The 26,404-nt window shown below is 44.1% G+C and overlaps 2 protein-coding genes across 4 annotated transcripts in view; both read right to left on the bottom strand.

Annotated features, from left to right (window-relative positions):
* Nucleotides 1-14: 14 nt before the first annotated feature.
* Prc1 (protein regulator of cytokinesis 1) lies at nt 15-19,288 on the bottom strand. 3 transcript variants are annotated; one of them, XM_055623330.1, is made up of 15 exons: nt 19,197-19,288; nt 14,077-14,209; nt 13,510-13,632; nt 11,877-12,110; nt 11,627-11,797; nt 10,235-10,384; nt 9,807-9,954; nt 8,504-8,640; nt 6,529-6,624; nt 5,265-5,411; nt 4,973-5,083; nt 3,716-3,823; nt 2,927-3,103; nt 2,575-2,616; nt 15-998 (listed from the first exon to the last, which is right to left on the bottom strand). In XM_055623330.1, the coding sequence occupies exons 1-15, from the start codon at nt 19,205-19,207 to the stop codon at nt 927-929; spliced, it is 1,860 nt and encodes a 619-aa protein (XP_055479305.1). In that variant the 5' UTR covers nt 19,208-19,288; the 3' UTR covers nt 15-926. The 3 variants fall into 3 exon arrangements, with proteins under 3 accessions (XP_055479305.1, XP_055479306.1, XP_055479308.1); XM_055623331.1 differs by lacking the exon at nt 2,575-2,616; XM_055623333.1 differs by lacking the exon at nt 2,575-2,616 and having other exon boundaries at nt 3,004-3,103.
* Nucleotides 19,289-21,897: 2,609 nt separating this feature from the next.
* The window catches only part of Vps33b (VPS33B late endosome and lysosome associated), a 19,120-nt gene continuing 14,613 nt past the window's right edge, over nt 21,898-26,404 (bottom strand). The window contains exons 17-23 of the mRNA XM_055623467.1: nt 26,118-26,164; nt 25,287-25,419; nt 24,689-24,762; nt 23,115-23,216; nt 22,859-22,934; nt 22,635-22,751; nt 21,898-22,267 (exon numbers count right to left, since the gene is read on the bottom strand). Coding sequence (XP_055479442.1) covers nt 22,188-22,267; nt 22,635-22,751; nt 22,859-22,934; nt 23,115-23,216; nt 24,689-24,762; nt 25,287-25,419; nt 26,118-26,164 — 629 coding nt within the window. The 3' untranslated portion in view covers nt 21,898-22,187. The remainder of the gene's footprint in view (nt 22,268-22,634; nt 22,752-22,858; nt 22,935-23,114; nt 23,217-24,688; nt 24,763-25,286; nt 25,420-26,117; nt 26,165-26,404) is intronic.

Below are 26,404 nucleotides of genomic sequence, written 5' to 3'. Positions count from 1 at the left end.
AAAACAATGTAGTGTTTGAAAGGTAACTATATATACATTTTATTTTAATACATTTAAAAACATATATGTGGGTAAACAAACAATCGTGTTGATAGATCTGGCACTGGCAGAGAAAGAATAAATAATAGGGCTTTGGGGAGGGTAGTGATGAGCTAGGTAGGTAAAGAGAGTCTCACTCAGGACGTGATCACAGGAGTAACTTCCTTGTGGATGTGCAAAGTTGCTGAGTCCATGACAGAATGGCTCAACTCACCCAGACAGCCTCTTCATTTGCTTGTGAACTACAGGAAATGGAACTAGTCATAGTGAGTACAGGGATGGAAGACTGAAGACAGACTGGTCAGACGAGCAAAAAGACTGCACTACTGTTCCTGCGGCAGGGCAAGCCATCTCCAATGCTAACACGAGAAATCCTCAGTAGGAAAGTGCAGAGCACGGGCCCCGGGAAGATTAAAGCTACCATCGCTACAGCATTAATGTTCCTAAACAACAAAAAAGACTTAAAAGATGTTAACTGCTAATTCCAAGTCTATAAGCCACAATTTTTTCATGTCTCATACTTCAAGGCTGGGCATAATCATTTTCTTATTCTCCAATATAGTAGTGAAATAAGACAAACCCTCAGTCATCTTTAAACAGACTTTCCGGGTAGAGAAAAAAAATTAGGTACCAGATGTTAAAATTTGTACTGTCATAACTAGCTTTCAAGGTATCTCTTGACTGAAAAACATGTCTCTCTGGACTCGCTACACCGATGAGGACCTCTCATCTGCTGCACTCATGTCTAAGGCCCATGGTAACAGACCTGCCCAAGGTTGTTTCAGACGTATCTAAACTGATAAAAAGCGATAAAGTCACCCCTTGTATAAGTCAGTCAGTCCAGTGTAGGCACAGGAAGCCACAGCTGGCTAACTGGTCAAGGATTCTCAGGACTGGATGTTGGTTGAATTGAGGATTCGAGCAGTAGCATCACATCTGGAAGCCTTTGAAAGTTCTCGCTGTTGAAGAATAAGCAACATCAGTGACAGTACTACTTTGTACCCCTCCACTTGTAAACGTGGTTAAGGGTTAGCACAAAGCCTCCAGGCAGTTTCCCTGAGGGTTCATAGCACAGCCGTGTTAGGAACAGTCTGAGGAGCTCGAGCACCATTCTGTTAGTCACAAGCCTAGCACATGTGCACACAGGCCCCGTTCTTATCCTCAGCCAGTCCAAACTTAAACCTTCACCAAGAGAAACCCTTATATTTCACAAAGGTACTCCTGTAGTTGTTTTAGCGAGAGCGCAACAATTTTTTTTTTTCCATTTTTTTTTTTTCCCTCTTCCTGCAGGGCCTTGCACATGCTACAGCTTTAGTTTCTTGATCCCTTTGTAAAACAAGGGACAGAGGACTTATCTACCAATCCCTGGGGCTGAGGGCTTTGTAACCTGCTGGTGATTTGATCTCATGCTGGAGTACATGGTGAAAAAGCAGAAGATTAAGCATGCATGAAGGGCCCCGGAGGAAGACAGGTGTTAGTAGCACTGAGTGAGTGGCTTTTGTGCTGCCCCATAGACTTTGTTAGCCATAGCTGCTGGTGTCAGAAGAAAACCTCCAGGCCTAACCAGAGACAGATGGATGTGCCTCACGCAGAAAATGGGCTTTGGCTGAGTAAGCAAAAAAGGGAAAGCTCGATCTGTCATTCAGCATCAGCCAACTAGAGCTACATACACCCATTTCTCCTATTAGAAATACCACCACCCAGGTCATTGGGAAGAAAGGCCAGAACATGACGATTTTCCACATTCCAAACTGGCCATGCTTTCCTTGTCCCAGTCTCCTTCCCCATGTTACCAAAAGAGGAGGCAGTTCAAATTTTAACTTGGTGTCTCCTGCAAGGGAAGGGGCAGCCTTTACCTCTCACTAGTGAAGATAGGAGGGAAGAGAAAAAAGATGGTTAAGGAAAAGGCATTGTAGCTAGTGTCAGCCAATTCAGAAAAGGATAACTGAAGGCTACTGTGAAAAGACAGTGTCAGTCTTCCCACACGTATTAGCAACTCAGTATGGTAAAAATAGCAGAATGGAGGAAATAAGCATAGGCCAGCCTACATAGACGGGATGATTCAGCCGTGAGGGTTAGTAAGGTATATACTCCAGGAAATAATCACACAAGCCAAGAGCCTCAGTAAAAGCAGCACACAGCCGGGGTTCCCATCCCCATTTGATGGGCCCTTTACTTTTTCTAGCACATTATAAGCCTTTGGTAAGTGGGGATGGGATGGGGGCCAGGTTTTTTCTTTTTTTGTAAGTAGGTAAGGAGAAAAAAAAATCTTTGCATAATCTTACGTGGGGCTGAGAATCCAAGTCAAGTCTGAACATGTTTTATTGCTAGCCAGCATGTCAGTCTACTGGAAATAGACAGCAGATACTTATTTTTGAAGCCCATAACAGGAATTCTTACTTCCTTTGTTTTAAAAGGTTCTATGTTGATACAGCTGAGACTATGGGTTAGTGTAGTTCTGTGCCCAGATGGGAATGAAGCCAGCACATAACAGACCAATTTGGAAAGGGGACATGCAGGGGTTGCCATACAGACCTGAAGCCCAACAGTGGAGCTGTCAGAGAGGGATGGGTCCTTCTAAGAACAAAGAATTAAGACAGTTACCAAGAACTCCACCAAGAGAGCACCAGGGCAATCATTAGCAGGTTACCTCCTGCAACCCGGGAGTGGTACAGCTTGAGCAGAAGGACTCGGCTCAGATGTCTACTTGCTGACTTCAACTTCCTGTACACCCCTTCAAGCCACCCACATGGTCAAGGCAGGAAAGGGATTCTCAGCCCTCAGGTTATTATCCTGACAGAATATCCTGGGTGCCCTTGGGAAGATACCCCGCTCTGTCAACTGTGTGCTCCCCAGAGACTGGTAGATATCAGAAAAGGTGAATTACCGAAAACTCAGAATAGGTGCTGGCAACAGACTTAATGCTGCAGTTGTGCTGGCGGGGCGTCGAGCCAGAGTACCCACCGCTCAGGATGCTGCCATTGAGATCCATGTTCTCCTTGTTGGCCCTAAGCTGAGCAGCTCTAGGGGTTTTCTTTCCAGAATACATAGAAGTGGCTACTGACTGCAGAGAAGAGAGATACCGATGTTACCTATCACCTTAGAATGAATGCGCTCGCCCAGGAAACCCAAGGCCAGTTATATTACTCATGTCTATAGTCCTACACTTCTGGCTTCAAAAATGCTGCAGTTAGGCACCAACAGAAGCAGGTGATCTCTGAGATCCTGGTCTACATAGGTCCAGGACAGCCAGACTACACAGTGAGACCCTGTCTCCAAACAAAAAATAGGTGCAGTTTTAGCTGTGTGTGTGCAAGTCCCTTACAGTGTCAGTCTCCTGCCTCTGCCTCCCAAATATGAGGAGTACAAGTGTACACCATCGAATCCAGCCTAAAATAAATTCCTTTTTTGTCTATGTTTGGTTTGCATCTGAGATGTGATCTCATGTAGCCAAGTGTGTACCCGTATTTCATACATATTTATATAACCAGGGTTATTCCTTATGTAGAAAGAGGTCATGCAAGGAAAAAGTTTCAAAAGCCCTGGTCTAATGATCATCTGGCTCTGGCCTAACTCTCAGAATCTCAACGATCACCAGATTTTCGAAACTAGACCGAGGAGGACCTCTGGGAAAACAGGTAACAAATAGGGATGTGTTTGTACAGAATATACTGACCTTGCTGCCAGAAGGTGGTAGCCGAGACACGGGTGAGCGGGGCACTGTTCCAAAGACAGGCCGGATGCTGTTATTGGGCGTAGCACTGGACATGGTGGTAGTGTTCATCTAGGAGCAGATGCATTATTGATGTGAGGTTAGCAACATCGGCCTTTCCAACAACCCAGCTCTACCCTGCAGAGACGTGAGCATCAAGTGTCCAGGAAATGAGTTTCCACAGTAAAGTTGGCAGTGCACAATACTGCACAGCTTGGAAGGAAACTCAAGAACTGTTTCAAAGCCTATTCATACCAATCTGATGGAGCTACACAGTTATATACCTACTTAGGGCACAAGACATGTACTATGTGACCCAAAGAGAAACAAACATATATCCATATGAGGACTTACACGTTTATGGCAGTTTTTAGAAGTAAATATCCCTTGACAGGTGCCTGGACAAGCAGATTATCGAGCAGTATTTAATGCATATGTAATAAAGACGAATGACTGAGTACATGCTACAATGCAGATGAATCTCACAAACATACTAAGTGAAAGAAACCTACAAAATAGACTGCATGAGGATACCTGTATAAAATGTACAAAAGTCTATTAGAAAATGCAGATTTATTGTGACAGTAAATACCTGATTGTATTCCCTTCCTTCTACCTCAGACCCTAGCAAACTGCCGCTAGGGGCCTTTTAGAGCCATGGTATGTCCATTGTCTTCATCAAAGTGATAGTTTCACGGTGTATGTTCGTCAAAATTTATTAAAACTACATTTTACATAATGCATGCTCATTATACTACATAAAATAATAAACTTTTTTTAATGCTAAGGATTGAACCAGGAACTTGCAAGCACTACTTAATTTTTAAATATGTTCAGCAATCTGGGTGTGGTGGTTCATACCTCTAACCCCAGCCAGCATTCTAGAGTCACTTATTAGAAGCATGGAAGGTTCATCTAGTACTGACTGTGACCACCTGTTGGAATTACAGGATGAACGTTACCACAGAATGTTGTGGCAATTATTAGCCACTGGGAGTTTAATGTAAGGTCTTGATTATTGGCAGAGTTGGCTACTCTTTGATTCTCACTAGAAGCTGCTACTCAGCATTAAAGTATTTTCCCATTTGTTCTCAAATGGACTCAGCCCAGAAAGACAGAACTCCTTTTGCCTTCTTAGCAGGGTAGAGGGCAGTAACAAGCAAAGACCTTGCCCGAGCTTCCCTGCTCCCTTGTGAGGAGCAGCAGCATGAAGACAGTTACCTTGCGTACTTTGCCTGACTTGTTAGGAGTAAATCCTGGTCTCTTGCTAGGTGTCCGGGGAGCACTGCCGAATAGCATCTCCGTCTCTGTCTGTATCTTGTTCTTCAGTTGCTGTGTGAAACAATGATTGACCCCGTTAAGACAGCAGGGCCAGAAACCCAGGTAAAATCTCTGTGACCTGAGGTAGACGGAGCTGCTGCAATCTACCTATTCAATAAACTGTGATTTTCGGCAGAGATGCAGGACCACTCTAATTGTGATCCTTTTTTCCTAATTTGTGTGCACAGCTTACCCTTTCCTGTTTGGCTTTTTCTTTCTCCAACCGATGTAATTCCCACTGTTCTGTAACATACTCCATGAATTTCTGCCCATTCACCACAAATGCTGTTGACTGCTCTTGTTCCCACTTTTCAATCCGTGCTTTCAGCTCCTCTTCCAGCTGGCCGGAAACAAGGACATGTTATTTACTTCAAACCTTTGGTGTTAATCTCAAACAAAGTAATTATCCTAAAGAAAGACTCCTTCCCAGAGTGTCATCAACCTCTGATAGCCAGACCCACATGGATACAGACTGGGTCAAACGGAAATCACAGACTAGAGAGTTCATTTAGACACACACTAAAGAAAGAAAAATGGCAAAACCCAGTCTAAAAATGGAGGTTTTGATAACTAACACTGGAAACAGCATTGGGAAAACCAACATCATCTAGATAGGGTAATTTTTTTTTTTTTTGGGGGGGGGGTGGAGTTGGAGAGGTTCGAGACAGTGTTTCTCTGTGTAGCCTTGGCGGTTCTGGAGTTCACTCTGTACACCAAAGCAGGCTTCAAACTCAGATCCACCTGCCTCTGCTCCTGAGAGCTGGGATTAAAGGCCTGTGCCACCACTGCTAGCCAGGGTGCTCTGTAAACAGAATTAGGGAACACTATCAGGGTGATCCAATGTGGAATCAACCTCTTAACCAGCCCTAAAAGGGGGTAAGTTGAACCTCAGTCCACTCATCTCTATACATGGAAATAATATAACCTTTAGGGATACTGGACAATGGTATGAATAAATGAAATGCACGGACAATAATAAAGCACAGCACTTTTTGTAGAGGTTTGCCTATCACAAAGACGCAGTTGTTATCCTAGAGTGTTCACTGAAGTCTTGACAGTATGGACACTGCATTGCTATCATATAGAGACGACTTTAAGAAGGTAAGTGGGTTCAAATAAGGTCATTAGGGCAGGCCCTAATCATAGGATTGGTAGTAATTAGGACCAAGACCCAGAGAAAGACCATATGAAGACACAAGAACAAAAGAGAGCCATCTCTTTAGTCAAGCACAGACTCAGAAGATACTCAACCCTATCAAAGACACCTTGAGCTCATTAAACAGGTCAATTTCTGGTGTTCTAAGCCAACTAATCTCTGGTACTTAACTGTGGCAGCCCTAGAAAATTCATATACTCTGATATATCAGTTGCTACAAATAAAGGCCCAATACATGCTCATGCTGTCCTTCCTATGTTTAGAAAAGACGAAGAATAAGGTATCTTATAAACAAAGTTACCTTCGGGAGTGTTTTCTGGAGCTTTGCACGTTCCTTTTCTTCTTTTAGAAGATTTCCCCCTCTGTTTGTAAACCGACTTGGATCTGAAGCTTTTTTCTGTGAAAAATACACTTATTAGAGTAAAACCTTGAGGGATGGGGAGATGACACAGTAAAGTGCCTGCCATGTAAGAGCTGCATGGGACAGCACATCCTGTAACCCCACGCTCAGGGGTTGGGGCTGTTGGACAGCAGCATGGATCCTGAGGTTTGATGACCAGCCAGTCTAACTAATTTATGAGCTCCACGGTAAGAGGAGGCAGAAGCACGGAGTTTTCTGTGAGTTTGAGACCAGCCTAGTCTACAGAGAGTTCCAGGGCACACAGAAACCTTGTTTCAAAAAGAAGAAGGTGGATTCAGGTGTGGTGGCACATGCCTTTAATCCCAGCACTAGGGAGGCAGAGGCAGGCAGACTGATGAGTTTGAGGCCTGGTCAACAAAGTGAGTCCAAGACAGCCAGGGATCTCTGGGTATAATGCTCAAGGCATAGAAAATTAGTGCTTCTCATTTTTGAGTAGACAATAATACAAAACTTGTAAAAAAAAGTTATCTGATGAGGAGTCTTAGAAGTAACTGGTGTCTGTAATAGGTCTCTGGTCTTGATGTTTTATGTGGTGTGTGTATGTGTTCCTGTGTGTGGTGCACATGTACAAGCCAGAAATTAATATCAGGTGTCTTGTTCTCCGCCTTTTTTTGGTTTTTCCAGACAGGGTTTCTCTGTGCAGCCCTGGCTGTGCTAGAACTCTCTGTAGACCGTCTAACTCAGAGATCCACCTGTCTCTGCATCCCAAGTGCTGGAATTAAACTGCCCAGGCAAGTGAAGGGTTATTTATAGGAACATAGGCAACTTTCCAGTAGCTACGCCACTTAAAAAGAGAAAATCCGCTTGGTGGCGGCAGCTTATGCCTTCGATCCCAGCAGTCCAGAGGCAGAAACAGGCGGGTTACTGAGTTCAAGGCCAGCGTGGTTTATAGAGTGAATTCCAGCATGTGCTTCACAAAGCATACACCCATACACAGTAAATAATTCGTGCTCTCTTTGTTGGAATGTTATAACCTAGGAATGTTGTCCCAAGCCTTTATCCCAGTACCGTGGGCAGAGGTAGGCAGATTTCTGTGAGTTCTAGCTGGAGCTACAGAGCGAGACCTTATTGGTTTTTTTTTTTGTTGTTGTTGTTTTTTTTTTAAGAGTTTCTTCTGTGTAAGAGATCTACCTGCCTCTGCCTCCCAAGTGCTGTGATTAAAGGCCTATGCCACCACTGCTTGATGAGACCTTGTTTTAAAAAATTAATGTGGTGCCTTTACTTGCCTGTGAACTTCAGCCCACTTATACTTAGCACATGTGAAGGCCTGGGTTAAATCGCCAGCATTTCTAGACAGTGCAAACGGTCAGGCTGGGATGTAGCTGAATGGTAGGACATGCAGAATACCCTGGGTTTAATCCTCAGCAACACACACATCTGTCATTCTTTTTAACTTTTTAATTTTTGTTATTTTCTAATGTATGGAAGCAATGAGTACATAACCTTAAATTAGGTGTACTACTCAAAACTAGGCCAGGGAATCAGTAACATTTTTTATATAATATCTGACAGGTACAACTGCAGGAGGCACTGATCTCTTATTTCCTTCCCTCTTAAATGTGGGCTTGTGAACCAGGGAATCTGCTTCACACCTGTTCGTGACTTCTCTTTGCTTTCAACCAAAAGTAAGGATTACCAGAGGACTACCTGTAAGCCTCAGTCTTTCTCACTTCAGAGTCTGACTTCTCTATTTGTAATGTTTTTTGCTTTCACTTTAAGCAGAGTCCAGGTTAGAACTCATGACAATCTTTCAGCTTCCCAAATGCTGGGATTACAGGTTTGGGCTATCATACCTGGCCTGCTTTCATGGTGTTCATTTCACTCTAGAGAAAAAGAGATAAAACAAGGATATTACCTCAAACTCTAGGAAAAGTTTCCAGCTGTCTTCCCATTTTTGGACCCCTTCAAATAGTTCCTTGTGAACTTCATAGTAGTTTTTTAACCGTATAACTTCAGTGTCATGAAGATGGAGCAGGTTTTCTGTGTAGTCCTCTGTAACAGACAAGTTTAGTAGTTTTTATTTTTATTTTTTGGTTGATAGAGTTCCTCTGTCTGTCTGTCTGTCTCTGGCTGTCCTGACACTCACTCTATAGACCAGGCTGTCCTTGATCTCATAAAGATCTGCCTGATCCTGCCTCCTGAGTGCTGGGATTAAAAACGTACACCATTACTGCCCAGCCAAGTTCAGTAGGTTGGTTTGTTTGTTTGTTTGATAATTCCTCTAGTGTAGCAGTTCTCAACCTACCTATGGGTTGAGATTGGAACAATCCCTTTGGGATTGGAACAACCTTTTCATCACAATCACATATCATATATCCTACATATCAGATATTTACAATTCAAAACAGTAGCAAAATTACAGTTATGAAGTGGCAACAAAATTTATGGTTGGGGCTTACCCCAACATGAGGAACTATATTAAAGGGTCAAAGCATTAGGAAGTTAAGAACTACCACTATAGTGTTTGGCATTCCAAGATACTAACCCTACAGTGTAAAAGGTTTTCTTCCTCATAATAAAATACTGACATTGAAATAAATAAAGTAAAAATAAATCTTTTTTTTTTTTTTTTTTTTTGAGACAGGGTTTCTCTGTGTAGCCTTGGCTGTCCTGGACTGGCTTTGTAGACCAGGCTGGCCTCATACTCACAGAAATCTGCCTGCCTCTACCTCCATGAGGGCTGGGATTGCAGGTGTGTACTACCACGCCTGGTCCAGGACAGCCAAAACTACACAGAGAAACTCTACCCCCCAAAAAACCAAACAAATAAAAACATAGCCTGAAACAAAGAACATTCTCTAAAATGTAGTGTCTCTTTCTTCTGTTTTTCATACTCTTCCTTTTTGCCTTGCAAAGCCAGTAGAAGATTAGGTGGGCTACATAAACTATATAAACAGCTGTTATTTTGTTAGGACACTTTCACCTCTTATCAGTTTATGACAGCTTGCAACTCCCTGAGCTCAGACAAAGACATTTAGCTATTCTACCTCTGCATTCAGCTGCTCAAGATTTGGTTTATGGCCCTTTTCTCATGGCATGAAAATTGAATGAGGTAATATTTTTGAGGCTTGGCTGTATCTGCTCAAAAGTGGAAATGCAGAACTTCTTGGTATCTGAGCTTATAAAAGGCGCATGGAGATCATCACCTCTGTACTAACCAGAATAGTAAGGGGCAAAAGCCTGCCTCTGTTCCTGGCTATAGAAACACAGCTCCCAGAACTGAGCCAGCTCCACTCGAATTGTCTCAATCACTTGCTTTATGTTTTGCATTTTCAGTTCTTCTAACCGATCCACTTCTAACTGCAGCTGAAAGAAAAAAGACAAAGGTTATAGAGCCATACTTTTATAGTTACCTGTTTGTCTTTCCACATTTAAATAAAGTTACAACATGAAGCTATACAGGTAAATCACCGGCATGCTTTATAACAACATTATAAGAGCCAGAATCTAAAAAACATGCCCACAAAAATGTGCCAAAATAGAACATGTCTTTGCTGGCCCAAGAGATTAGCTAGTTAAGGACATTAGACTAGACCCAGAAATGCTTTGAGAGCAATATTTACCCAGCATCCATTGGTTTTCTTACCGCATTCCTGATTTTGGCTTTTGATCCAGTCATAAATGCAGCCATAGGTTCTCTCTCTACTTCAGGTATTTGTAACCTATCCCAGAGCTCTCGGATTTGAGCCCGGAGGGCCTCACACTCTGCTTCATTTTGTGATTTTTTCATTTCCAGCTTTAACAAGAAAAGGCAGTGGTTATACCAAAAGATCAAAGATTGACCTTCTCATTCCTCAGAGGAAAAAATCTGGACCCATAAGAGAAAGCACTTTTATCAAATTCATATATTTTCTCTATGTAGTATAGGCTGGCTTCAACTTTGACTCAGCTTCCTGAATACTGGATTATAGTTTTATGTGTGTGCTATTATATTTTCACATTAAGGGATAAGAGACATGTCTTCTTGCCATCTAAACATATATTGTGGTAAAACTGCCACTGCTGCTGGATAGTAGTGGCGCACGCCTTTATTCCCAGCGCTCCGGAGGCAGAGGCAGAGGCAGACTTGTTCTCTGCGTGTTCAAGGCCAGCCTGGTCTACAGACAGGCCATGTAGAAAGAAACAAAAGAGAACAACAAAACAGATTGTCATTGTCATAGGATATCAGACCTAGAACAGGATTCAAGTTTTGATTCGATTTGTTGTTGTTTTAAGGCAGGATCTTCATTATGTAGCCCTGGCTGGTTTGGAATTCAGAGATTCATTTGCCTCAGCCTAAGTGCTAGGTTTAAAGTCATGTATCACCACACCCAACTTAGAAGAGTCAAATTTTGAAATTTTTTTATTATTAAACATTAGGCTAGTTAAAATGGCTAATACTGTTTCAACTAAAATTTAAACTTAATATTCTAAGAATATTATGTTTCTTATTCACACAAAAGGTGGCTTAGGCTTTTTCTAAAAAAAAAAAAAAAAGGTCAGGACTGTGGATAGAGCTCAATGATACAATCTTTGATCTATGAGACTGCAAGGTTTGAATTTGATCTCCACCACTAAAATAGGAGCTAGGGAGTTAGCTCAGTCAGTGAAGTGCCTGCCATTCAAGCATAAAGACTTGAGTTCAATCCCCAGAACCTGCATTAGAAAAGTAGGGCATGCTTGTGTGTTGGCACCTGAGACGCGCGAATGGCCCGTAAAGGTCACTGGCGGCAAGCCTAGTCTAGTCAGTGAGCACTAGTGCCACTGAGAGCTTGCTTCAGCAAGGTGTGCAGCTCCTAGCGTCAACACTTGCAACTGACCCTTGAACTGTGTCCTCCCCCAACCCCGCCAAACAAACAAAAAAACACATATTACATATTGTTGTCTTCGCTTATTCTCTTACACTGACCCCTTGTTTAAGACTAAAAAAAAGCTGCTGGTTCTTTTCACATTAGTGACTACTACTGAGGTGGTACAGAATCAGCTGGAGCGGTGTTACCTGCTGTAGCAGCTTCTGTAGTGTTGCGATATTCTCCAGTGACAAACAGAAGGCGCTTTCATCTTCACACACTACATCTCTTTCAAAGCTTGTATCTGGACTGTGTTCTAATTCTTCCATACACAATATGATTTGTTTCTTAAGGTTGACAAATTGTTCATGCCTAGATTCCTTAAAAAAACAAAAACAAAATTAAAGATAGCTAGAGGCCAAGTAAAGTTTTAGGGTAGGATGAATCCAGGCAGCATACCTTCGTTTCCCTCAGAGTCGCCACATGTTGCCGGAACAGGTTCAGCTCTTCTAAGGTAGGGACAGAGGTGCTGTCCACGTTGCAGGGAGGCATACAAAGAATTTCACGGAGTTCTTGATCTTGTTCTTGAAGTAGCTTAAGTTCCTGCTTTCGCTCCTTTTTCTGTTTTCTCATCAATTCTACTTGAGTGCGCAAAGTTTTTTCTAGTTGTAAGACAGTTGTTTCTCTCTCTTCCTGGATGAAATAACATATGACCATTTAAGGTCCAAGGAGGGAAGGAGACTGGGAGAAAACTCGAGTAACAATGTTTCCATTTACAAACAAGGCAGTTTCCAGGCATGGCTATGCACACCTTTAATTCTAGCACTTGGAAAAGCAGAAGCGGGGAGATCTCTGTGAGTTCAAAGCCAGCCTGGTCTGGAACTTGAAGATCTCCGAAGGTTTCCAGTAGGAATAGGATATCAGAGCCTTTTCTTTCTCTTGATTTGTACTATGTGGCCAAGGAAGACGTTGGAGTCCCAATCTTCCTGCCTTTGTTTCAGGTTGGTGGGTCACCATGACCAACTTCCTTTTCCATTTTTCTTTACTATGGTAAAATACCCTTAAATTATCATTACCTTACATACTATCTTTTCTATTCTTCAAGTGTATAGTGCAGTGGTCTCCAATTTAATAGATTTCATGATTTTTAATCTTTACAATGTGGCAAAAGCAATATGCACTCAGCAGAAACTATATTTCAAGAACTAACACAACCAGAGTTTTTCCTTTCAATATAGTACTCAAATAGCCCTCTTCTGGCCTGCAGGTGTATGTGCAGGCAGAACACTGTATAAATAATAAATAAATCTTAAAAATTTTTTAAAAAATATTTATATAGGATTCCTATATTTATATAGAATTCTACTTGCATGTGTGCCTATGCACCAGCAGAGGGCACCAGATCTCATTACAAATGGTTGTGAGCCACCATGTGATTGCTGGGAATTGAACTCAGGACCTCTGGAAGTGCCCTTAACTTCTGAGCCATCTCTCCAGCCCCTAGTTCAGGACACTTCTAAGACACCACATGTGTTAGGACCTGAATCCAGCTCCTATGCAATAAGTGTAACTGCTAAACCATTCCCTAAGTTGTCCCACCCCCTCTAGCCCCCTGGAGACAGGCCTCTTCTTGGTTTGAAGCTTATGGACTTGGCTAGGCTGGCTAGCCAGTAAGCCTCAGAGATCCACCTGTCTCTGGCTCCCCAGTCCTGAGGTTACAAGCATATGCCAACATATCTGGCTTCTTTTCAGGGATATGAGGATTGAATTCAGGTTCCCATGCCTCTGAGGGAAGGACTTTACCAACAAATCCATTCCTTCAATGTTCCCCCATTCCTCTCTTTCTAATAAAGACCATTTATGTCTACCTTTTCCTCAAAGTTAACTTAAAAACATTATTATGCTCTATAAAACAGAAATACAGCAAGAAGTTTTTGATAACCTATTACCTGCTTACTTCACTAGGATAACTCTATCTTTCGCATTTGTCATGTCTAGCCCTACTCCTCCAAGAAAGCTTTCCGTTTACAGTCCTAGGTTAAAATGTACTCCTGTGTCTTAGACCCAACCCAATCTCTGTACCACCACATACATGAAATGGCTCCACTTGTAACTCACTGCACAAGGTACTCAGCTCTTTCTTACAGATGGATATGCTTTTGAGAAGCCTTTCCCTCAGGCTCTCCTCTTCAGCAATCATCCTATCCAGAAGATCCTACAAGTGAGAAAACAGTTGGTAAAGGTTTGGAGCTACTGGGAATAAAACAAAACAAAAACAAAACAAACCCACAACAAAACCAACCAGCATTAGTATCAAAACCCCATAACTTCAAATTTTAGACAAATAAAGCCAGGAAGAGCCTGTGATATCCTAATGTAAATGACTAGGTATTATTTCTTCTTAAAATTGATTTATTATTATGTGTGTTCATAATGTGGAGTTGAGAAGAGCCTCCTCTTTAAAGAGTCAATCCCCCTTACACCTTATATGGGTTCTGGCGACTGAGCTCAGGTCTTCAGGTTTATATCATGGAGTTGTGGGTCCTTTACCAACTAAGTCATGCCTCCAATACTCCAAATATCAGTCTGCCCGCTATCTCAAATAAGGCGGCAACATCACTACTGTTCTCACAGCAGACACCGACCCCAGTTGACTCACCTTGATATGCTTGTTTACAACCTCGGTTCTTTGTAATCGCTGTTCCTCTGGAATCCCAATTAATTCCCATATTTCCCGAAGGTGGGTTAGAGCTTTCTGCAGGCATAGGATGGACTCCTCTGCTAGCACCTCACTGAAAATCAATATAAAACCATTTTGCTTGTAAGATGCAGCATCACTGCCTCAAGACTAAAAGCACTATTTCCAGGAACTGAATTGAGTAGTTTCCCAAGAGGCCTTGACAGTAAAATAAACTCAGAGTGAGCATACCAGTTTAATGAATTCCTGGCCATTCTCTGTGCCTCCTAAATGCAACACTAGCAAAATTATTACATTCATCTGAATTAAGAGCCAATGACTTTGTTGAATGATTCTATGTATGGCAGTACAATGCTCAATTACAAATGCTTTTATAGAAGAGAAGCCAGACAAGGTAACCGTAAAATAAACGCTAACATAAGAGCTTCCTGGTAAGAAGCTCCCGAAAACAGCTGGCAGAGAGCTGAGCATGGTGGCTTGTGCCTGTAAAGCCTAAGATTCTTCTGCCTTGGCCTCCAGAATGCTGAGATTACCAATGTGCACCACAAGCCAGGCGGTGGTGGCACAAGCTTTTGGTCTCAGCACTCAGAAGACAGGAAAATCTCTGTAAGTTCTAGGCCAGCCTGGTCTACTGAGGAGTTCCTGGCCAGCCAAAGTTATACCTTGTCTCAACAAACAAACAAACGTGCAACCACAACACCGAGTTTGATGCTTAAATTACAACCCGTAATTCAAAGACTAAACTTAAAAGACATCATCACAGGTTGGAGATGGCTCGGCAGTTAAGAGCACTGGCTGCCAGGTTAAATTCCCAGCATCCACATGGCACCTTACAACTGTCCTGTTCCAGGGGATCGGACACTCTCACACAGACATACATGCAGGCAAAATACCAATGCATGTTTAAAAAAGAAAGACATCACATGATGGCAAATAAACAGAAGAACGAATTCTCGCATTCCTGATATGTTTGCTGTATAAATTGATAAATTTCATTTAGAAATGTTGGGTTGGACATGGTGGTACATGCCTGCAATCCCAACACTTAGGAAGCGAATTCAGGAGAGTGAGCTCAAGGTCAGTCTGGTCTACACTGCGAGTTCCAGGACAGCATACACAAAGACCCTGTTTTGTTGTTGTTTTGTTGTTGTTGTGTTTTGTTCTATGCTTGGAGGGTTGCATAGGTGGCTCAATGGTTAAAAGCACTGGATCTTCTTCCAGAAGACCCGGATGTTGGTCCTAGCACCCACATGATGATTCAAAACCATCTACAACTCTAGTTCCAGGGGATCCAATTCCGTCGTTTGGCCATTGAGGATACTAGGCACACAAATGAAATACAGCCATACATTAAAATAAATGAATGAATAAATTTTTAAAAAGTGGTTAGAGGATCTGGGAGACATGGCAAAAGCTACTTTATCTTAAAAAAACAAGAGAGAGAGAAAAAGAAAAGAGTGCCAGGCGGGGTGACACACCCCTCTGATTCCAGCACTCGGTAAGCAGAGGCAGGCAGATCTCTGTGAGTTTGAGGCCAGCCTGGTCTACAACGTGAGTTCTAGGATAGCCAAAAGTACACATAGAGAAACTGTCTCGAAAAATCAAAAAGAAAAGAAAAAGAAAAACAAAAGAATGACATAGATGTATTTAGTCATAGCGTGGGAAATGGTAACAGCTTGCATGTCTAAAAAAATGGATCACTACATTCCTACAAGATAACATAGCAATAAAAAGGTACAAATTACATGCGACACTGCTAAAGCTCAAAACATGCTAGGCTGGCAAAAAGCCTCAACATGTGAAGACTAACAACCTGAGTTGGATCCTTACAACCCACATGGTAGGAAAAAACTGACTCCTACATGTTGGCCTCTGACCTTCATTTCACACTGTGGCAAGGGCATTCCAACCGTCACAAAATAAATGTAAAAAACAAACAATATGTTGAACTACGATAAATGAAAAGAAAGAAGTCAAACACAGTGACCCCTTTCCCTGAGACAGGGTTTTCCTGTAGCCAAGGATGACCTCACCCTCTGGGCTCTGCTCCCACCTTCCATGTCACCAACTTCAGCAGTATTTTATCTATGATGAAAATCTTTTACTTTAGGATTAATCTCCTCAGCCAGGCAGCGGAACATGCCTTCAAGCCCAGCACGTGGGAGTTCTACAGAGCCAGTTCAAGGACAGCCAGGGCTGTACACACTCTCTAAACTCTCTCTCACAAAAACAAACAAACAAACAAATAAAAACTGTCCAGAGAAACCAAAACAAAAAGTGCATTCCCGAGAACTGGAGCTCAGTTCCCAGCAGCTGTATCACGTGGATTACGATCATGTGTAATGTAACTCCACTTCCAGGGAAATCAGCACCTCCAGCCTCTGTTGGTGACTGAACCACACAGAAACACACATGTAATTAAAAGTGAACTCCTTGACTGTTTAGTGAGTTGGAAGCCAGTCCAGCCTACACAGAACCTTTCTTAATAAAACACAAGATTCTGATACAAACTTGTGTGAACGTCTTCTCACTTCCTAGCAGTGGAAGGGCTGGGTTGTATGGCAACCGCCTGAGATTGTACACCAATGTGGTACATTCATTCACTCCACCAGCAGTACAGCAGGGTCTAGTCTCTCACCAACACCTGTTCTTTTTTCCCCCAAGGCAGGGCTTCTCTGTGTAGCCCACTGCTACACAGGAATTTGCTCCATAGACCAGGTGGGCTCCAACCTGGAGATTGGCCTGCTTCTGCCTCCCAAGTACTGGGATTAAAGGCACACACCACAGGGCTGGAGAGACTGCTCAGCAGTTAAGAGCACTGTCTGCTCTTCCAGAGGGCCTGAGTTCAATTCCCAGCAACCACATGGTGGCTCACAACCATCTATACTGGAATCTGATGCCCTCTTCGGCCATGCAGGTGTACATGCATAATACATACATAATAAACAAATATTTTTTAAAAAGGTGCATGCCACATATGCTTGGTGTCTATATGAAGTGGTATCTCGTTGTGATTTTGACTTAGATTTCCTTGATGACTCATGCTGAACAACCAGCCATTTATAGATCCCATTTAGAGAAATATGTGCTCGAATTCTTTTCCCATTGCACTAGGTTTTTAATTAGAAAAAAAAAAGGAGAGATGGTTTTTTATGTTACTGAACCCAAGTGGCCTTGAGAGTTATCTGAAAGTTAGGAGTGTAGGGATCACTGGCAGGAATTCAGAGCCATTCCTTTCATGTTTTGCTGGTTTCTGAGCCAGAACTCGCTATATAGTTCTGGCTGGCCTGGGACTCAGAGAGCCACCTGCCTCTGCCTTCAGAGGACTGAGATTAAAGGTATGTGCCACCATGCCCACTCCTCCTTTCACATTTAAGGAACAACTATGAATGAGGGTCTCACAAAATGAGGAAAGATGTGGTGAAGGGGGCCTGGGCGAGATGGCTCAGAGGTTAGGAGCACTGAGTATAAAGCAGGGTGCGCTGGCACACCTGTGATCCCAGCACTCAGGGTGGCAGAGGCAATTGCAGCTCTGTGAGTTTGAGGTCAGAATGGTCTACATAGTGGGTTCCAGAGCAGCCAGGGCTGTGTAGAGACCCTGTTTTAAAAGCACTCCCTCAAATAAATAAATAATAATAAAGAAATCTTAAAAAACAAAACAAAACAAAACATTGAGACATAAATTCTCAAATCCAACTGAAACCAAGCAAAGGAGGCTTGGTGTGGCCTTCCTGTCTCAAAAAGAAAAAAGCAAAGAAGATGCTTGAACAAACTCATACTGGAAGACTTTATATTACTTTTTCTTTCTTTCTTTCTTGAAGAGACAGGGTAACTTTTAGGCCAGTCAGGCCTTGAACTCAGAACCTCCCAAGAAAGTAGTGGGAGTACAGATGTATACAGCCAGCTCTTTGTTCCTGTTTTGAGACAAGATCTCTATATGGTGTAGGATGCCTGGAGCTCTCCTGCCCTGGGCTTCTGAAATTTGTACATTACAGGTGAGGGTCACCATACCCAAATATACTTTGATTACAAGCTTCCTTTCCATGTCACTTAGGATTTTACTAGTCTTCACAATGCACCCTTAATCCCAGAAGAGTTTAAGTATAATGAGCTTAAGTATAATGTCATTCGCATGAGAGTATCTGGAATCCCTAGCCTTGTACTCAGTTTGTTTTCATAATACTATTTATTAATCGTTCCCATTCTGTTCCCAGTGTCTTAAGGTCAAGTATCTAGGGATAAAACAAACAAACAAACAAACAAACAAACAAACCAAAAAAACTATCAAAATTCCCGGAACTAAGATTCCTAAAAATTACAAAGCCTTGGTAGGTATTCAATTTGACCAGTAACTACAGGCTAATACTAAATCTCCCAGTACTTCACTTTCAGAAGACATCTGTAAAGCCTCAACGCAAGAGCCCTAAGCACTGATACTATTTCAGAAGTGCGAAAACCAGCATTCAGACTCTTGCCTAAAAAGTCAGTTCTGGTCGGATTTCAAACTGGACACTCCCAAGCCGTACCTGGGGATCTTGAAACGCCCGGAGAAGAATTCCATAATCTGAGTTTGTTAACTTGCAAGGAAATCAAGTCATCTTTCCAATTTACGTAAAACCAACCCAGAGGAGCAGACACGAATAAATGCAATTAAAACTCGGGCGGCTTTTCGAAAACTCTTTACTTCTCCTAGTCTCAACTCGAGTCAGTCTCGCTCCGGCCCCCCGAGCCGTGGGATTACAGGCTTTAGAGCAATGCGAAGTCGACGCCGTGACGGACAGGCTGGGCAGCCAGCCGGGGCGGCCGAGCAGTCGGGGTCTGCGGCGGCTGCAGCCGCCGGGCTCGCACCTGCGCCCGGCCGCGCCTGGGCCCGACACCCGCCCGCCCCGGCCTGGAAGAAGCCTGTCAACCCGCGCTGCCCGGCCGCCGCTCGCCTGGCGGCCGCCTCGGGCTCCCTGCCCTCCGGAGCCCCGCTTCCAGCACCCCCAGCCTCGGACGCTGCGTTCCCGGGCTCTCGAACCCAGCACCAGATCTGCACCTCGACAGTGGCTCCCTCCCTCCCTCCCGTAAGAGACCCGTACCTTCTCCTCATGGCGGACGCTTCAAGCAGTCAGGAGTCGAGACCCTCCACCTCGCACGCACGGGACGGAGGATGGCAACCAGCAGCGAAAGCCCTTCACTCTCCGCCGGACTCTACCCTGGAGCCGTTGGACCCCGCGGAATTCAAACCCAGCAGGAGGCGGAGCCGCTCGACAATTGGTTCCCGTTGCCGCCAGTCACGGAAGCCCGCCCTCGCCCCGCCCATCCCGGGGGCACCATTGCGCCCTGGGCGTGGGAAGCGCTGGCCCAGGCAGCGCGCTGGCCTCAGTGTACGCATGCGCACGCCTAGAGCTCTGAATTCAACAGCTCCGCTATTGCCTCCAGGGGTTCGATGATGTCACCCGAGCCCCACCCGTTCGGCTCTGTTGGATTTCAAAATTTTGTGCTTCCTCAGAAGGTGACTGGGGAGACTGCTAGAACAGCTCAACCAGTCGCTACTCTCGAACGTTCCAATTGGAGCAGGGATTAGCAGGAAAGTTTAGAAGGCAAAGAAGACACCAGGTTCTTGGGCCTGGTACTTGTAGGCAAGTTTATTAGGACACACCTGTTAATAATGATCATCATTATACTGAAAAAAAAAAAAATACAAAAACAAAACAAGACTCAAAGATTTGTTTTCCAGAATTTAGGAGGCTGATGCGGGATGGTGAGCCAGTCTGGACTACATGAAAAAACTGAGTAACTTTCTTGCCCAAATACGCCCAAATCTATAGGGCCAAAACAAAACAAGATCCGGCTTATACTGAATTATAACTGAAGTATCATGTTTTTCTATATTGGCCAATTGTATCATCTATAAGAGTCTGTTTGCTCTTTCTGCTTTATAAAAAAAATATTTGTTTATTAAATTTATTTGCGTGTGTATGGGGGTGGTAACATGTGGAGACCAGAGGGCAAATTTTAGGATTCAGTTCTCCACACTGTATGAGTCTAGGCCCTGACTTTAGGGCAGTGTTGTGAATGTTTTGGTTTGTGAAATGTAAAACAAGTTTTTGTTAAAATTCCAAGTTTGTTCACACCTGTTGAGTGTTGGGGTCTTTGCCAGGTCAGGTGCAATGACTTGAATTCTGAGGACTCTGAGGGGGTGTAAATGACAGCCCAAAGGAAGAAGGCATGGCTGCTCGGAGCACTGCTCCATGCTGGTTCGTCCTGCTGCTGCATTTGCTGAACTTGCTGGTTCCCTGGACTTCCGGATTTCTGGATGACTGATACTGGTGTTGCCCCCCAAAAGAATCCTACAACCCTACCCAGTGGGAAGTAACAGAGAACTCTGCCCCCTGTCCCGACTAACCTTTCCCTCCTACCCGGTGTTGAGGGTTGGGAGGGAGGTAGAAGCATTTAATAACCCTGAAGAGAGTAGGTTTGTAAAAAAAAAAAAAAAAAAAATTCAAAGTCAACAGTAAGTGGTTCTCAAAATGTGGGTTGTGACTCCTTTGGGGGGTCAAATGGCCCTTTCACAGGGGTGGGAGAGCAGGTATCCTGGATAGCAGGTATTTGATTCGTAACGGTAGTAAGGTTACAGTTATGAAGTAGCGATGAAAATAATTTTATGGTCAAGAGTCATGTTGGAGGTTGGTCTGAAGCATATTACTGACCCTTAAGATCTGGTTACACTTTTTTAATCTCCATAGGCCATCATTTATTTTTTTTCTTTAAAAGTAGAGAAAGCAGGACTGAGCACAGTGGCTCCCACCTGATTTCAGCACTGAAGGAGGCAGAGGCAGGTAGATCTGAGTCAGATAGAAGCTAGCCTGGTAAACAGATATTGTAGACCATAGATAGGTACTATGTCAAACAGAAAAAAAAAATTATTTCACCTCTAAAACCATGTTGTTGGTTGTTTTTTTTTTTTGGGGGGGGGGGGCAGGGTTTCTCTGTGTAGCCTTAGCTGGCCTGGAAACTGTAGACCAGGTTGGCCTCAAACTCAGAGATCCACCTGCTGAGTGCTGAGATTAAAAGTGTGCACCACTACTGGGCTAGAGCTGTTTTATTGCAGGTGATTTTGGGTTTTTTGTTTTTTCAGTGCTAGGATTAAAGGGGTGTGTTACCAAATGCTATAACACCTGGCCTTATTTTTTTTTTTTCTGAGACAAGGTGTCATTCAGTAGCTCAGGATGGCATGAAACTTACTACATAGCCCAAGCTGGTCTTGAACTTGTGAGTGATCCTCCTGCCTTAGCCTCTCAAGTGCTTGAATTATAGAAAACCATGTCTGGATCAGAAAGGTGTTTTTCTTACTTTCAGAAAACAAAACATTTTATTTATTGGGCACAGTAATACAAGCCTGTAATCAGAACACTTGTGAGGCAGGAAGATCACCGTCAGTTCAAGTCCAACCTGGTTTATACAGGTCTAGGCTACCCAGCCACCAAGTCTCAGAAAAGGAACAAACAAAAGAGTGTCTCTTTAAATTAGAGCAGTAATACATTTGTTTTCTGGGAAGTGTAACGAACCACAGAATTTTAGAAATGTGGAAGGGTATTTGTTTGACCACTGAATCCACCCTCCTTTTACATTTGAGGAAATGCAGGTGAAGAGCAGGCTAATGCTCTTCTTTAGAAGAGGCTGGAGTAGGCCCAGAGTGAGCAGTCAGAGCCCAGGCCAAGAAGCATTATGAAGCCCCCAGGATAGCCCCACTATGTAAAAGAGGGATTGTGTGTCTAGGACTACAAAGATGTTGCATTTGAGAACAGAGGCTTTATTTACAATAATATTCAAAGAAAATGGAGCAAGGGAAAGCTCTCCCCTCATACCTTAACATCATGAGCAATATATACTTCATAAACAAAAGAGTATCCTGGGGAGGACATGAATGCTCTCCAAATGTTCTCCAAAGCCCCAAATTAGTTCCGAAGTCCCTAGCTCTGAGTAGTATAGCTGGGGATGTAGGGGAGTTCTAGCAGGTGATGTCAAACACCAGCCTCCCATTGGGGTCCACAATCAGAACGATTTCAACACTGTCCAGGAAAACTTCAGGCTTTCACCTCACTCATGGCTTCCATAAGGCGAGCACTGTTTGTAACGGCTGTTGTCAAAAAAATGAATCTGTACCCTAAGAGTCAAGAGAGGCAGAAGTGACTACATGGATCTCATGTCCCAAAAGAGCAAGCCCACCAGTTCCACAGTGCCCCAGGATCAGAACGCAGGTTTCCAGGCCCAGATACTTCTGGAGCAGCCTGGGCAAGAGAATAAGACCCTGTCCCCAGCAAGTGGGGAAAAATAAAAAGGTAAAAATATCAGTAACAGTCTCTTGGGTACTACAATGTGCCAGGCTGGGCAGGGCTGCACTGCCCTGCCTCCTGCTACAGCAGCCCACAGCAAGGCTGTCCACGTGGTGCCACAGCCGGAGAGCCTTTCTGTGCAGGACATGTGGTTCCCCAGAACCCAGGCAGCCCTGCTCTCCCCTTCTGCTCTCTTACCTTTCTCTCTGCCCAGGAACCGCAGGGCTGATATCTCTGAGAATGTGCAGCCCCCCAAGAACACCACCAAGATGAGGCGCAGTGACTCACTAGATGCCTTTTCTTCCTTAGCCATGTCTGTGAGGATCAGAGAAGAAGGCCATCTTCCCTCAAACAACACTGCTCCAGGGTCTTGTGTCCAGCCCACCCCTTTGCTGCCCTACACCACCAGCAATGCCACACACCTGTGAATGCAAACTCACTGCAGTTTAGCAGCCGTACTACTTCATCCAGGCCCTGCCAGCTCCGCCGCTCCAGCACCTAGGAACGTATAAACAACGGTTTCAAGTCTTCTGAGACTAAGTTTAGGAAAGGGAAGGAAGAGCAGTGGGACTCAAGTTTCTTGCTCGTTACTTGGAAAGTGAAAGTTGAGATTCGCCAAGGACCAAGAAGAAGCATAAGAGTGCAACAGGAATAGAAGCAAAAGTAATTCTTTCTCACCTGCTCAATGATGCGGCAGCTGAGAGGCACATAGGCACCGCTGAAGACATAAGCCATGTCTCGGGGCACTTTCAGATCATACTCCCCATCTACTCGTGGGATCTAGAAAGCAAAGGCCTCCGTTAGGCAGGGAACAGCACAGCACTCAGGCCTTGTAAAGGCCTGGCGAAGGCACACCCTGAGCAACTGTTCACACTTAGCCAGTGAGATCAGTGAAAGTCCTCACAAAAAGGGGTCCATAACCAAGACAACAATTGTATTAAATACCTGTTTCCTCTCTCTAGGAGCTCCTGTGCTCCCTGGGTGAAGGAGGGAAGGTGGGGGAGGGAAGGGCTCTTTTCCAGCTCTTCTCTGTAGCCCCTTCCCAGGGGGCTACAGTATGAACCCATACTTTGAAGTATGAACCCATACTTCAAAGTGCTCTTTAGCAATGCCAGGTGCTGTTTATTAAATGCCAGGTGTATTTATTAAACAGTGGTTCTTTATGCTTTGTCTCATTATTACATTAAGCTGATGCTGTAAAGTTACCAAAGAACCTTCATAGAAATGCAGTGACATGGGGCTCTTTCAGAGGACCTGTGTTCAATTCCCAGCACCTACAGAGCAACCCACAACTGCAGTTCCAGAAACTCTAACAATATCTTCTGGTCTCCACATGTACTGGGCCGATGTGTGGCACACGCATGCATGCAAAGAAACACTTTTTTTTTTTTTTTAATTTAACTTTACTATTTTATGGACATCAGTGTGAAGGTGTCATGTCCCTTGGAATTGAGGTTACAAACCTCAATTATTGTAAGCTGCCATGTGGGTGCGGGGAATTGAACCCGGGTCCTTTGGAAGAGCAGAGCATGCTCTTAACCACTGAGCCATCTCTTCAGCCCCGCAAGGAAACACTTAGCACGTAAGATAAAAATATTTTTAAATGGAAGGACAGAGAATGGGGAGATGGCTCAGTATGTAAAATTGTTTCCTACCCAAGTCTGGGTTCAACTCCCCAGAACCCACATTAAAAACTGGACCCACAGCAGAAGGGCACTGACCCCAGTTCCTTATGGGGAATTAGGAGGCAGAGACAATAGAACCCTCAGAAGCTAGTGGGCAAGCTAGACTGTCTAGACAGAGGGAAAAAAAAACTATGACTTCATCTGACACAAGGCAGAAGGTAAGGACTGACACATGCAGCTTTATCTGACCTCTACATGTGTGCCATAGCCATTCACACACATGAATGTACGCACATACACACACACAATGCACACACACACACACACACACACACACACACAAAAGAAAAACAGAAATGCAGTGGCATACAGGTTAACATGGATTCAAAGTACACTATAAAGAAACAAACAGCTGGGCAGTGGTGGTACACGCCTTAATCCCAGCGCGCAGGATGCAAGGCGGGCAGATTTCTGAATTCAAGGTCAGCATGGTCTACAAAGTGAGTTTCAGGACAGCCAGGGCTACACAAAGAAACTCTGTATCAAAGAACCAAAAACCAAGCCAAATAAACAAAACCAAAACCCAAAAAATAATAAATGTTTCCCATCCAGCCTTGATCTACATACCAAATTCAGCTTTTTGCTGATGGCACGGAAATTGCTCCTCTTGGCCAGAGAACTGAAGGCATCAGTGATTTTTCCTGGGGAAGAAGTCTGTGTTAGGTTACGTCTAAGATCTATAGATTCACAACATTTAGGGTAGGAAAGAACGATACGCCAACACCCTGCCTCCCTTCCCTGTCACTGAAATCATTCCCTGCATTTGTCTGGAACTGATCAAGACATTCAGCATACCTCTCATCTACTGTTTTTCTCCTACAGGGTATCAGCTGCCCACTCTATGTAGTCTACAAGGCGACCTTAATTTCTAGGTTAGGCATCAGCTTCGGAATAAATGATGAACTGAGGGACAAGTCACTTACTTTCTCTACGCTTCGCTTCAGTTTCCTTAGAATAGGAACAGGGAAAGAATACCTTCCTCTGGAGGATTAAGTGAGAACTCATGTCGAGGTCAGCACAAGCTGAGTTTGTGATATGGAAACTGCTCTGACTAGCAGAAGCAGCAATTGCAATGGCATCATACCTCCCAATCCTCTCCGTCCCCGAGGGCTCTGCCTACTGTAAGGAAAGGAACCATTCCCGGGGTGGGGAGATGGCGGCTCACCTGCAGCCTTGTCAGTCACCAGCTTGCTCACTTTACTCTCTACTGCTGTGAGGGTGTCGCCCGGAGCCTGCTCTGTTAGAAGCCCAGCTCGCCGCAGGTTGGAGAAGGTTAGCAGGTGCTCAGGCCCATAGCTCTAAGGAATTTGTGAGTCAGTTCTTTACTGAGTGTCCACCAAACAACCAGCACTGTCCGTGACACTGAGGGTAGGGGAGGGATCCACAGCTGCACTCTGCAGTGTTTACTCAAACAGCCCACAAGTGTGGCGCATTTAAGAGGAATGAAAAGTCGCAGAAACTACCTCAGAACAAAAGGACGGGGCTGGCTGGCTCAGCAGAGGAAGGTGCCTGCTGCCAAATAGGATGACCTGAGTTTGCTCCCTGGAGTCCCATGTGGTAGGAGGAGAAATACATTTCCTGAACGTTTTTCTCTGACTTCCACAGGCATCCATTGAGTGCATGGGTGTGCAAAAGCGCGCGCACGCGCATGCGCACGCGCACACGCGCGCGCGCGCGCGCGCGCACACACACACACACACACACAATATCAATAAGCATAGTTTTGAAACTTTTTTAGATTTTATGTAAATGAGTGTTTGCCTGGATGTATGTGTATCTACCACGTGTGTCTCTGGTGCCCACAGAGGTCAAAAGAAGATGTTAAATTTCCTGAAACTGGAGTTTCAGTTTGTTGTGAACCACCATATGAGTGCTCCAAACTGAACCCAGGTCCTCTTTTTCCAGAGGAACAAGCACTTATAACTGCTGAGCAAACTCTCCAGCCCCAATAAATGTAATTTTTAAATGGAAAAAAGATATATCTTCCCCGCCTTACCTGCAGATACTGTGTTTTCAGGGATCGGTAATCCTTGGGTATCAAACCTAAAAGTATGGAAACAAGGCAGGTATGTGAGAAAAAAAAGGACAGCTGAGGTCCCCGGAAGGATACAACCAAACCAATCAAACACCACCATAACCAGGAGGAGGAACTGTTAGCCCTGCACAGGACGCAGCTGACTCCGAATGTACAGCTTAATTTAATTTGCTTACTGAGAGATAAAGTGTGCGCTTTGAGGAGCCCTCAACCACTGGGCCCAAGGAAGGCATGCTCAACAATCACCC

This window comes from Psammomys obesus, unplaced genomic scaffold, assembly GCF_907164565.1.
Source record: "Psammomys obesus unplaced genomic scaffold, mPsaObe1.curated_primary_1811, whole genome shotgun sequence".
Lineage (NCBI taxonomy): Eukaryota > Metazoa > Chordata > Mammalia > Rodentia > Muridae > Psammomys > Psammomys obesus.
This window is presented reverse-complemented; position numbering and strand designations above follow the sequence as displayed.

Coding starts and splice junctions, on each gene's coding strand:
- Prc1 (XM_055623330.1), bottom strand. Junction 9,955..10,234: donor AAGCCAAAATCAGGAATGCG/GTAAGAAAACCA, acceptor TTTTTCTTTCAG/CTGCAGTTAGAAGTGGATCG. Junction 999..2,574: donor GCTCCACTGTTGGGCTTCAG/GTCTGTATGGCA, acceptor ATTCTTCAACAG/CGAGAACTTTCAAAGGCTTC.